At 52.7% G+C, this 9,154-nt stretch overlaps 1 protein-coding gene across 22 annotated transcripts in view; it reads right to left on the bottom strand.

Moving 5' to 3' along the window:
• Positions 1-971: 971 nt before the first annotated feature.
• EIF4G3 (eukaryotic translation initiation factor 4 gamma 3) overlaps positions 972-9,154 on the bottom strand; it is a 56,444-nt gene continuing 48,261 nt past the window's right edge. For 21 of the 22 annotated variants that reach the window (XM_039367764.1, XM_039367766.1, XM_039367767.1 and 18 more), the window contains 13 exons: positions 8,138-8,232; positions 7,348-7,441; positions 7,032-7,143; positions 6,621-6,847; positions 6,276-6,391; positions 5,821-5,993; positions 5,572-5,697; positions 4,942-5,023; positions 4,527-4,625; positions 4,197-4,343; positions 3,670-3,751; positions 2,528-2,674; positions 972-2,068 (listed from right to left, as the gene is read on the bottom strand). In XM_039367764.1, the coding sequence (XP_039223698.1) occupies positions 1,887-2,068; positions 2,528-2,674; positions 3,670-3,751; positions 4,197-4,343; positions 4,527-4,625; positions 4,942-5,023; positions 5,572-5,697; positions 5,821-5,993; positions 6,276-6,391; positions 6,621-6,847; positions 7,032-7,143; positions 7,348-7,441; positions 8,138-8,232 (1,682 nt within the window). In that variant the 3' untranslated portion in view covers positions 972-1,886. The remainder of the gene's footprint in view (positions 2,069-2,527; positions 2,675-3,669; positions 3,752-4,196; positions 4,344-4,526; positions 4,626-4,941; positions 5,024-5,571; positions 5,698-5,820; positions 5,994-6,275; positions 6,392-6,620; positions 6,848-7,031; positions 7,144-7,347; positions 7,442-8,137; positions 8,233-9,154) is intronic. The other variant, XM_039367750.1, reaches the window with a different exon arrangement.

Here is a 9,154-nt window from a genome sequence, read left to right as displayed (position 1 = left end):
AAAAAAGCATTATACTCGATATGTATATATTTTATGCTCTGCAGCCCCGATCCTTGGGAGGAGCTTCCCCAAGACCAGGGGTCTTCAAATGTGGCCCTTCGACGACTTGTGGACTTCAACTCCCAGAATTCCTCAGCCAGACACCTCCTGCTTGAGCAGGGGGTTGGGCTAGATGACCTCCAAAGGTGTCCCTTATAACTCTCTATGTCCTAGCTCAGGAGTCGTCAAACTCGGCCCTTTGATGACTTGCGGACTTCAACTCCCAGAATTCCTCAGCCAGGCATCCTGGCTGGGGAATTCTGGGAGTTGAAGTCCACAAGTCATCAAAGGGCCACGTTTGAAGCCCCCTGCCCAAGACAAGTGGCGCTCTGCTCCCAGGGAGGCTGGCACCTGCCGGGCGATCATAAGCTGCCAGCTGCATGCTGGGTTAGCTGACTAGGAAGCATCACCTGTTCTCTGTTGCACCTGGGCAAGCAGCCCCCCCCCCAGACCCCACAATCCAACCCCGAGTTGCTTGTCTACACAAACACACACACACACACACCAAAAAAACCCCACAAGAGCTTGTGAAGAGATTCCTCCAGCGATCCTTCCTTCATCCTTGGATGGCACCATGAAATTCATTTCCACAAGATTCCCAATGACCAAAAAATACAGGACACAGAAAAAAGGATGTTAAGCAATGCTTGCCTAGTCAGTGACCACCTACCTCCTCTTTATTCAGGCCTGGGAGTCTAACTCACTCTCTCTCCCCTGCCTGGACAGTGACATTTGCACCCAGAGCCAGTGGGACATGGGTCCCTCGACAGCAGAGGCCTGACCCGGGACAGTGCCTCTGATCACCTGTCCAAAGAGAAGCTACTTCCTGTGCTTTTAAACTTGCAAGATTGCTCTTTTATTTTGTTCTGTATGTTTTGAAAATGAAAAGAATAGCATGGAGTCAATTTCGGTTGGTTTGGGGTTTTTTTTTGTTTTTTTTAAATATTTGTTCTATCTATTTACAAGCCTTAAAAGTTGCTCTAAAGGTTCTGAAAAGTTATCACTAGGCCTTTTTTCCCCCCCTCTCCTTCTTCTGCTTCCAGGGCAGGGCTGTTTCGAACACGTTAATTCTCCAGGCAGTCTGGTCCACAACCATTTTCTGATATGCAAGTCCAAGGTTACATTTTTTTTTTTGGCTTCTTTTCTCTTAAATTTCGGAAGCAACCCGAGAGGCAGGCAGAAAGTTCTGGGGGTTTTCTTTTTTGTGTTGTTTTTTTGTGTGTGTGTGTGTTTCCTGAAAGTTCCTCTCCCTCATCTACTCTCTCATTCCTGACTCCCTTTAGAAGTTATGACTCAGCTCCCGTGCTTTCAAACAAAACTTGAGGTGGATCTGAAAGGGAGGTAAATTTATTTCTCTGCTTTTTTTTTTGTCTATTATACAATTTGTTACAGAAACTGCAAATTTAAAAATTACACTGACATTTGCAGTTCTTAAAATAATAAATTATAGTTCTCAGGGTTTTTTTTGTCTAAACAGGTTTTTTTTTGTTCTTCTTAAAGTATGAGAGTCCTTGTTTAAAAATGAAAAAAAAAAAAAGATTAAAACAGAAAACAGTTTCTATAAATAATAAAGATGTATTTTGGTTTAGTGCTCCTGCCCCTCAGGTTTGCGCGGACTCGAATTCTCAAGTCCTTTTTTTTTTTTTGTCCTCCATGATCGCCTTTGCGTGTGTGAGTATTTTTGTTCCTCTCCCCCACTCGTGCACACGTGGGGGAAAAGGGGGGTTCTGCGCGAGAATTGGCCTTGCTGCACTGTGATTGGCGAAGACATGAAACTTTTGTTTTTTAAAAAAATACTTAAATTGTTTTTGTTTTCTTTTCTCTCTCTTTTTTTTTTGTATTCAGTTTTAATTATCCTCAGACTCTTCTTCAGCTTCTCGTAGCCACGTGAAGAACGCGGTGACGGATTTAAGCGCTACGCCCTTCCCGGTTTGCTCCGCCGGGTCTTTGCTGCTTTCCCATTTGTAGAAGGCGTCCTCCGATATCACCTCCTCGTCGTACAGGCAGTCGAAAAACATCCGTAACAAATCTGCGGAGAGTGGGAAAGGCATGCCTTTGGTGAAGGGGCCGAGGATGGGAAGCAGAACCCTTCCGTCTCGTACTTCAACCCCGGGCAGGAGATGACCCTCTCTGCCTGCTCCATTTCTCACGGCCGAGCGGAAGGGGCAGTTCAGGCAAGCACAGTCTCCAGTCAGGAAACGGGACTTTGAGCAAGAACAGTAAAAAGTCCCAAACGGGGACAAAGATTGTACAAAGCTTGCCTTCCAGGCTGCTCCAGCGGTCTGCTGAAAGCTAAAGGCCTACCTCGCCTCCTCAGCCTGGAACAAAAGCCACACTATCTCTGCCCCGCCACTCCTGGCCGTGCTCCTCCAGGTTTACAACCATCAAGGGAGCCCTGGGGTACCCCTACGCGCCGCTTTACGTATGTCCCAATCAAGCCATTAACGATGTACTAATTTAAATCCCCCAACGCGTGCCGTACACTTACTGGGAGGTTGATCAAGTTTTACTATGGATGCCTGTAGAGCATAAAGTGCTTGTAGTTCCTTCTCTGTGTCCGAGTCTAGGTACTTGAGTAAGATGGGCACTCTCCGCTTGATAACGGCAGTATCCACTCGCAAGCTAGAGCTGTCCACTGGGTGGGAGGAAAAGAGGAAGTCACACCCCCTTTCCCGCACAACTTCAAGACAGCGTCTGACATTGCCGATGGGTCGAGCTAGTCTTGGAAAATGGAATGGCTGCAGAGCGCTGACTGGTCCCCCCTTCGCCCCAACTCCCCCAAAGCTGGCTGGGAATCCAAACTGATCTGGTGGGGAACTGGGGGGGGTATGGGGGGGGGGACACAGGGACCCCTGGCCTAGTGAGCGAGTGCTTGCTCCTTCCTCTCTTTCTCTAACGCAGTGGTTCTCAACCTGTGGGTCGGGACCCCATTTGGGGTCGAACAACCATTTCACGGGGGTCGCCAAACAACGCAGTCCGCCATTTTTCCCCCCCTTTTCCTTAGCTGTGCTACTCCCTTTTATTCTATTGGCTTTTGAAAGCCAATAGAATAGACTCTCTTGAATAGAGTCTAATTCTATTGGCTTTCAAAAGCCAATAGGAATTGTCCAGGCTGTCTCTGCCCTGCTGAGCCCGCCAAAAGTCCCATTCTGCAAACGGTGCTGCACCAGTTGAGTAGTCCTCGACTTACGACCGGTTGAGTAGTCCTCGACTTACGACCGGTTGGGGGGTCGCGGCATTAAAAAGGTTGAGAACCACTGCTCTAACGGAAGCAGCCCCAAGACAAGAGCCCCTGGCTGCGCCGTCTCTCACCGGCCAGCCTAGTTCCGTTACCCTCGGTGGATCAGATCCAACATTAATATACAGAAAGGCTCCCTTTGCTATTTCAGTGGAACGAGAGAAGAACAGTTCTAAAGGTTAAGAAACAAAAATAAAACTAAATGACACTGAGAATCGCAGCTAGTCTTACCTGGGCCACACTACTGTCTTTTGTGGGAGCAACTCAAACCCAGGCAACCCCATTTGGGCTTAATAAGGAACAGGCGCCAACGATTCGAATCCCTTAAAAAAACAGGCATGTGAGTGCCCAAACACGGCATCCCTTCCAATTCTGTTGTGGCCGTGACTCACCTAGGAGAGCAGCTTTGCAAACGGCCGTCATTAAAGCTCTAAGGAATGTAGGTGAACTCATCTGCCTGTCGTCTAGGTTAGCCTGAAACCGAGAGAAAGCGTTTGCCGGAGTTAAGAAGCCGGGGTTGGCTTTGGTTTCTGAAAAACTTTCTGGTTTCTCCCCAATTAGCTCTAGCCACGGAAGAACGCTCATTCCCCCTCTGCCTTTCACAGTCTCCTTATTTGGCCGGAATGAAGCCAGAATTAAATGCAGAAATTAAATAAAAGGGACACGCTGCCATCGGCTAGGCCCGTGCTTCTTCACAGCCAGTTGAATCTCTAGCCGTGCAGCTCCGTTTGCTGGTCCACCTGCACGATCAGACAGCCAAATGCTGTTCGGGTGAAGTAGAGTAACCCCTGGGAGAAGGGAAGGGAGGCAAGCCATGGCCAGCCCCGTCGTTCCGGGGGCGACAGAGGCAGGGCGGAGGGCCCCCTATCCTAAGAGGCGCCCGGTGTGTTCCCGCTGGGTGCAGAGTCAAGTCTTATACCTCTACCCAGTCAAAAATCTGCTCGTCGCCGGCTTCTTCGTCAACAATGAGCTTCTCCAGCTGCTTGTTCAGCTCCTCGGCAGAGAGTTCTCGCGGGGAAAGTGCTTCTGAGGAACTGGGACTGTCTGTTACCGTGAAGTCCAACTTCTGCAAGGTCAGAAGAGCGAGAAATTCAGGCCCAGCCCTTCTGGAAGCAGTGGTAACCAGGGGCTCTTTCTTGGCCAGCGGCCCTCCCAAACTCTGGCCGTAATCGGCGGCCTGCTCGCTTTTCCATCCAAGCCCCCCCTGCCTTCCCCCCCCCCTCGACAGGAGACCCAACAGGCCCCTCACCTGCTCCAGGAGAAAGGTGTGGACGTCGTCCTCTTCAGGTAGAAAGTCCTTCCAGCTGAGGCCAGCCTCCCTCCACAAGGCTGCCACTTTCTTATGGCTCTGCAACGTTTAAGGAGACGGATTGGGCCAGGATTGCTCGTTCTGCATTGCCAGCGGCTATTTGGGCAGGTGGGCTCCAGCCAGGGGCAGCAGAGAGACACCGCGCCCACCTCCCCAGGAGCCCCCCCCCCAAGCCTCCCTCCTTCTGGAACGCCAACAAGGAGCAGCCGAAGCGTGATCCTGTCCCAGGTGTGAATCCCTCCTCTCCGCTAGGCTCTCTCGGCAACCGGCCTTGGGTGCTGCTCGGCTTCTCCCACGAGACTGGAAATCTGTGGGGGATTTGCACAGGCCCACTAGCCCCCCCCGGCGTCCTTACCATTTGTTTGCATAGAAGGTGCAATATTTTGGAAAGCAAAACACCGGCTCTTCTCACAGGAAGTAAGGGTTTACTAAATTCTCTGAAACAGAAAGGGAAACAAGCGCCCGTTGACCCCTCTCGGAAGGGCTGGCCCACGGCCAAGGAGGGCAGGCGCCACTGAATTCGTCTTCCGACGGTATCCCGCCGTTCGGCAGGCTTGGTGTGCAGGAAAAGCCAGCTGGCAACCCAGAGCTGGCCTGGCAGAGACACACACACACACCCATACCCACACATCCCGGGCCACAGTTCTGCTGCCCGGCCTGCTGAGTTCCAGCTACAGGGATCAAGAAAGGAAGAGCCGAGGTGGCGCAACAGTTAGGGTGCAAGTACTGCAGGCCACTTTAGCTGACTGTGTTCAGCAGGTCAGCGGTTCAAATGTCACCGGCTCAAGGTTGACTCAGCCTTCCATCCTTCCGGGGTAGGTAAAATGAGGACCCAGATTGTTGGGGGCAATGTCAATATATATATATATATATATATACATTGCTTACTGGTGTACACCGCTTAGAGAGTGCTTGCACTTAAAGCGGTATATAAGTCTCATAAACAAATAAATAAAATAAATAAAGGCGAGGCAGCCTGGCTTACATCACAAGTTCTCTCATAGAGATGCCTCCTTCTTTTAACATTGGCGTCACCAATTCGGCCAGGTAGAGCCAGATGTGGGGGATGTCGATCGCCATGTCGTCGGCCGTCTCCAAGGTGTCCGCAAACCTGAGCCACAAAGGCGAGCCCTTAAAAGCGCCCTGTTGGCAGGAGGTGGGAGGCCGGCTTCTGCCCTCGGCCGCCTCCGACTGGCACCCGCAGACAAGCCGAGCCCTCTGGCCTGCTACCCACCCCTTGAAGAAGTCCCGCTTGCTCAGCTTCTCCGCCTGCACCAGCTGATAGAGCAGCTGCCCCATGTGGTCTCTGGTGATCTGACTCCTCTCCAGAGTGGACTCCACACCCACTTGCACAAACACCGGCAGGATGCCAGGCACATTCAGCTCCTCCACGCACTGCACGGCTTCCTGCGGGGAGACACAGGGAGGGAGGGGGGCTCAGGGTGGGTGGGGGGCTTCTCTGCTGCCTTTGCAGGCGGAGCTCAAGCCCCTCTGCCCAACCTCCCCCCCTGGCCTTGTGGGGACCTGGTGCCGGAAGATTGGGAGCTGGCTTCTTCGCCCAGGCCAGGTGTGGGTTTTTTTTTTTTTTTATTTCTTGTTTTCCCAGCTTTGCTGACCGCCTGTGAGTCGGCGGGCCACATGCCTCCATGAAAGAAAGCGAGGCGCCCCACAGCCCCCCACTGCGCTCACCTTGTAGTCATTGATGTGCAGGAATTCATCGATGATCGATTTGCACTTCCTTTCAATTTCTTCGTCCGACAAGGCAGGCTTTTCTTGGGGGTGAGGAACGGGGGCTTCAGACTTGACTGGAGATGGAAGGGGAGGGGGAAGAAGGTGAGAGAGCAGACCCAGTGAGTGAGGAAGGGAAGCATCTCATCCTTTTAATGAAAAGCAACGGTTCTTTTCAAGACGGCTGGCTTACTTTTCTCCTTAAAAGCCAAAGGAAGGTGCCTTAATTCAGAATAATCCCACCCAGGACAGGTAACTGCACACACACGGCCCAGCGCCCGCAGGCAGAAGGGCGGTGAAGCTCACCTGCCTCCCTGGCTTTGCTCTTCTCCGCCTCGGTGCTGTTCCGGTCGCTTTCCAGGCCGCCCGTCAGCTGCTTCACGGTCTCCAGCATCTCCCTCCGCTGCTCCTCCTGGGCCTGGTTGTCCAGGAGCTGCTCTTTGCTGCTGCTACTAAGCCGTAAGAAGGCGTTGGGGCGGGAAGCAGCCGAGGGAGGCAGCTTGTCGTTCTTCTCCCGGCCGGTGCTGCCCCGGCTGGAGGGAAGCAAGGCAGGGGCGTGAGCGAACAAACAGGCGGAGGACCCGAGAGGAGAGCTGGCGCTTTCGTCCCGAGGTCAAACGCCTGGCCTGACCACAGGGCCAGACCCGGGCAGCTGCTCAGCTCCACCATCCTGTGGCACTCTTGCCACACATCCACAGGGGATTGCGGGGGCTTTACCTGGTCAAGGCCCTGCGAGGATCCAGCTCCAGGGTGGTGCCAGAGACGGTTGACGCAGGCGCTTGTAGCGGAGAGAAACGGTTCAGGCTAGTGGCACTTGGTCGTAAGCAATCTGCAGAGGAGGCGGAGAGAAGGGGGCCTGTCCTCAGAACAAAGACACACACACACACACACACACACACACACACACACAAAGCCCTGCGGAGGATTTCCAGCAAGTGGCAGCTTCCTACTGCCCGCTCCCTGCTGCCCGGGGGGGACACAGCCAGCTGTGTGGCCCATGCCATGTGCTCTCAGCCCAGGCCCAGCTCCTTACCGATCTCGCTGGCCTTGGCTCCACCGCTGCTGCCCTTTCCCCAGCTGCCCAACTGGGCTTTAGGCACAAGCTGGATCTTCTCATCTATACTGGGCTACAGAAGGGCAGAGCGACAGATTGGCAAGCGCCCAGCGGAGGGGCTCCCCTCCCAGGCTGCCCAGCCCAGCCCAGCCCAGTGGTGCCAGCCAGGAGAGAGAAGATGAGGCAGGGCTCCCATAGGACTTTGCAAGCCTGCCTTGGACCAGAACAGTGGTTCTCAACCTGTGAGTCGGGACCCCATTTGGAGTCGAACAACCATTTCACGGGGGTCGCCAAACAAGGCAGTCCGCCATTTTCCCCCCCTTTTCCTTAGCTGTGCTACTCCCTTTTATTCTCTTGGCTTTTGAAAGCCGATAGAATCGGCTCTCTTGAATAGAGTCTAATTCTATTGGCTTTCAAAAGCCAATAGGAATTGTCCAGGCTGTCTCTGCCCTGCTGAGCCCGCCAAAAGTCCCCTTCTGCAAACGGTGCTGCACCAGTTGAGTAGTCCTCGACTTACGACCGGTTGAGTAGTCCTCGACTTACGACCGGTTGAGTAGTCCTCGACTTACGACCGGTTGGGGGGTCGCGGCATTAAAAAGGTTGAGAACCACTGGACGGTTTAAGAGGGAATCCCTCAAATTTCAAACTCGGCCCCAAGGTATCTTTGGCGGCAATGCGGAACACTTTGCCCACCTACCCAGGTTAGCTTTCTGACAACCATTGGATTCTGCCTCAAGTCCCCCGACAGACTCTCTGCCTGCAGGCCTACCTTGGTGATTTTAAGGAACTTGGTGGGGTCCAGCACACGGTTATTTTTCGCCCCCTGCACCGTGTTCCAGCCACCCTCTTCTGCCCTCTGGACACCTGCACAAGAAAAGAGTCTTGTTAAAAAAAAAAAAAAAAATTCGCTCCGTCCGTTGGCCGGTCAGGCAGCTTTCACTCGCCTGTTTAGGGGCAGCCCTCCACCAATCCACCATGCCCAGAAGCCAGAAGGCTGCTCCCCCCGGGGCGTTCTGGGAACTCTGCGGCACATCCAGGGGCTGCTGAGGCCGGCCCAGCTGGGAAAAAACGCCCTTCCAGATGGGCGGCTTCAAGACACGCTGGGAAAGCTAATATTGAATATTCTTGCTTTGACAAAATATGCAGAACTGTCTGGTACTTTTAGAATGAATTCAGATGATGCTGGGAGGGGAGAGAAAGAACATGTAGACCCCAGAAGTGAACCTTTGCCCCCCCCCCAGGCTGGTTGGAGAATGTGATTTATGACAGCAAAAGAGGGAGCGAAAATGCTAGCAAAATAACTGCTCTGGGGTGGAGATTTCAGATCTTGGCATCCATCCACGCTGTGCCGACACTCCGTTACACAGTAATAAAGGCTTTTTAGGATAAACAATGCCTGGAAGTTCTTTGAAGTGTTTCATTAGTCGGAACCTTGACATCATGCCAAGATCTGAAATCTCCACCCCAGAGCAGTTATTTTGCTAGCATTTTCCCTCCCTCTTTTGCTGTCATAAATCACGTTCTCCAAGGGGGGGGGGGAAGGAGAGAAAGGTTCACTTCTGTTCTGAAGCCCATGTAATTACTCTCTACACCAGTGGTTCTCAACCTGTGGGTCAGGAGCACATTTGGGGTCCAACGACCATTTCACGGGGGTCGCCAAACAACGCAGACCGCCATTTTCACCCCCTTTTCCTTAGCCGTGCTACTCCCTTTTATTCTATTGGCTTTTGAAAGCCAATAGAATAGACTCTCTTGAATAGAGTCTAATTCTATTGGCTTTCAAAAG

Source organism: Crotalus tigris, unplaced genomic scaffold, assembly GCF_016545835.1.
Source record: "Crotalus tigris isolate CLP2741 ecotype Arizona unplaced genomic scaffold, ASM1654583v1 scf7180000020588.15403103151:6194809, whole genome shotgun sequence".
Classification (NCBI taxonomy): domain Eukaryota; kingdom Metazoa; phylum Chordata; class Lepidosauria; order Squamata; family Viperidae; genus Crotalus; species Crotalus tigris.
The sequence above is the reverse complement of the archived record's forward strand: the minus strand, read 5'-3'. Positions and strand labels throughout refer to the sequence as shown.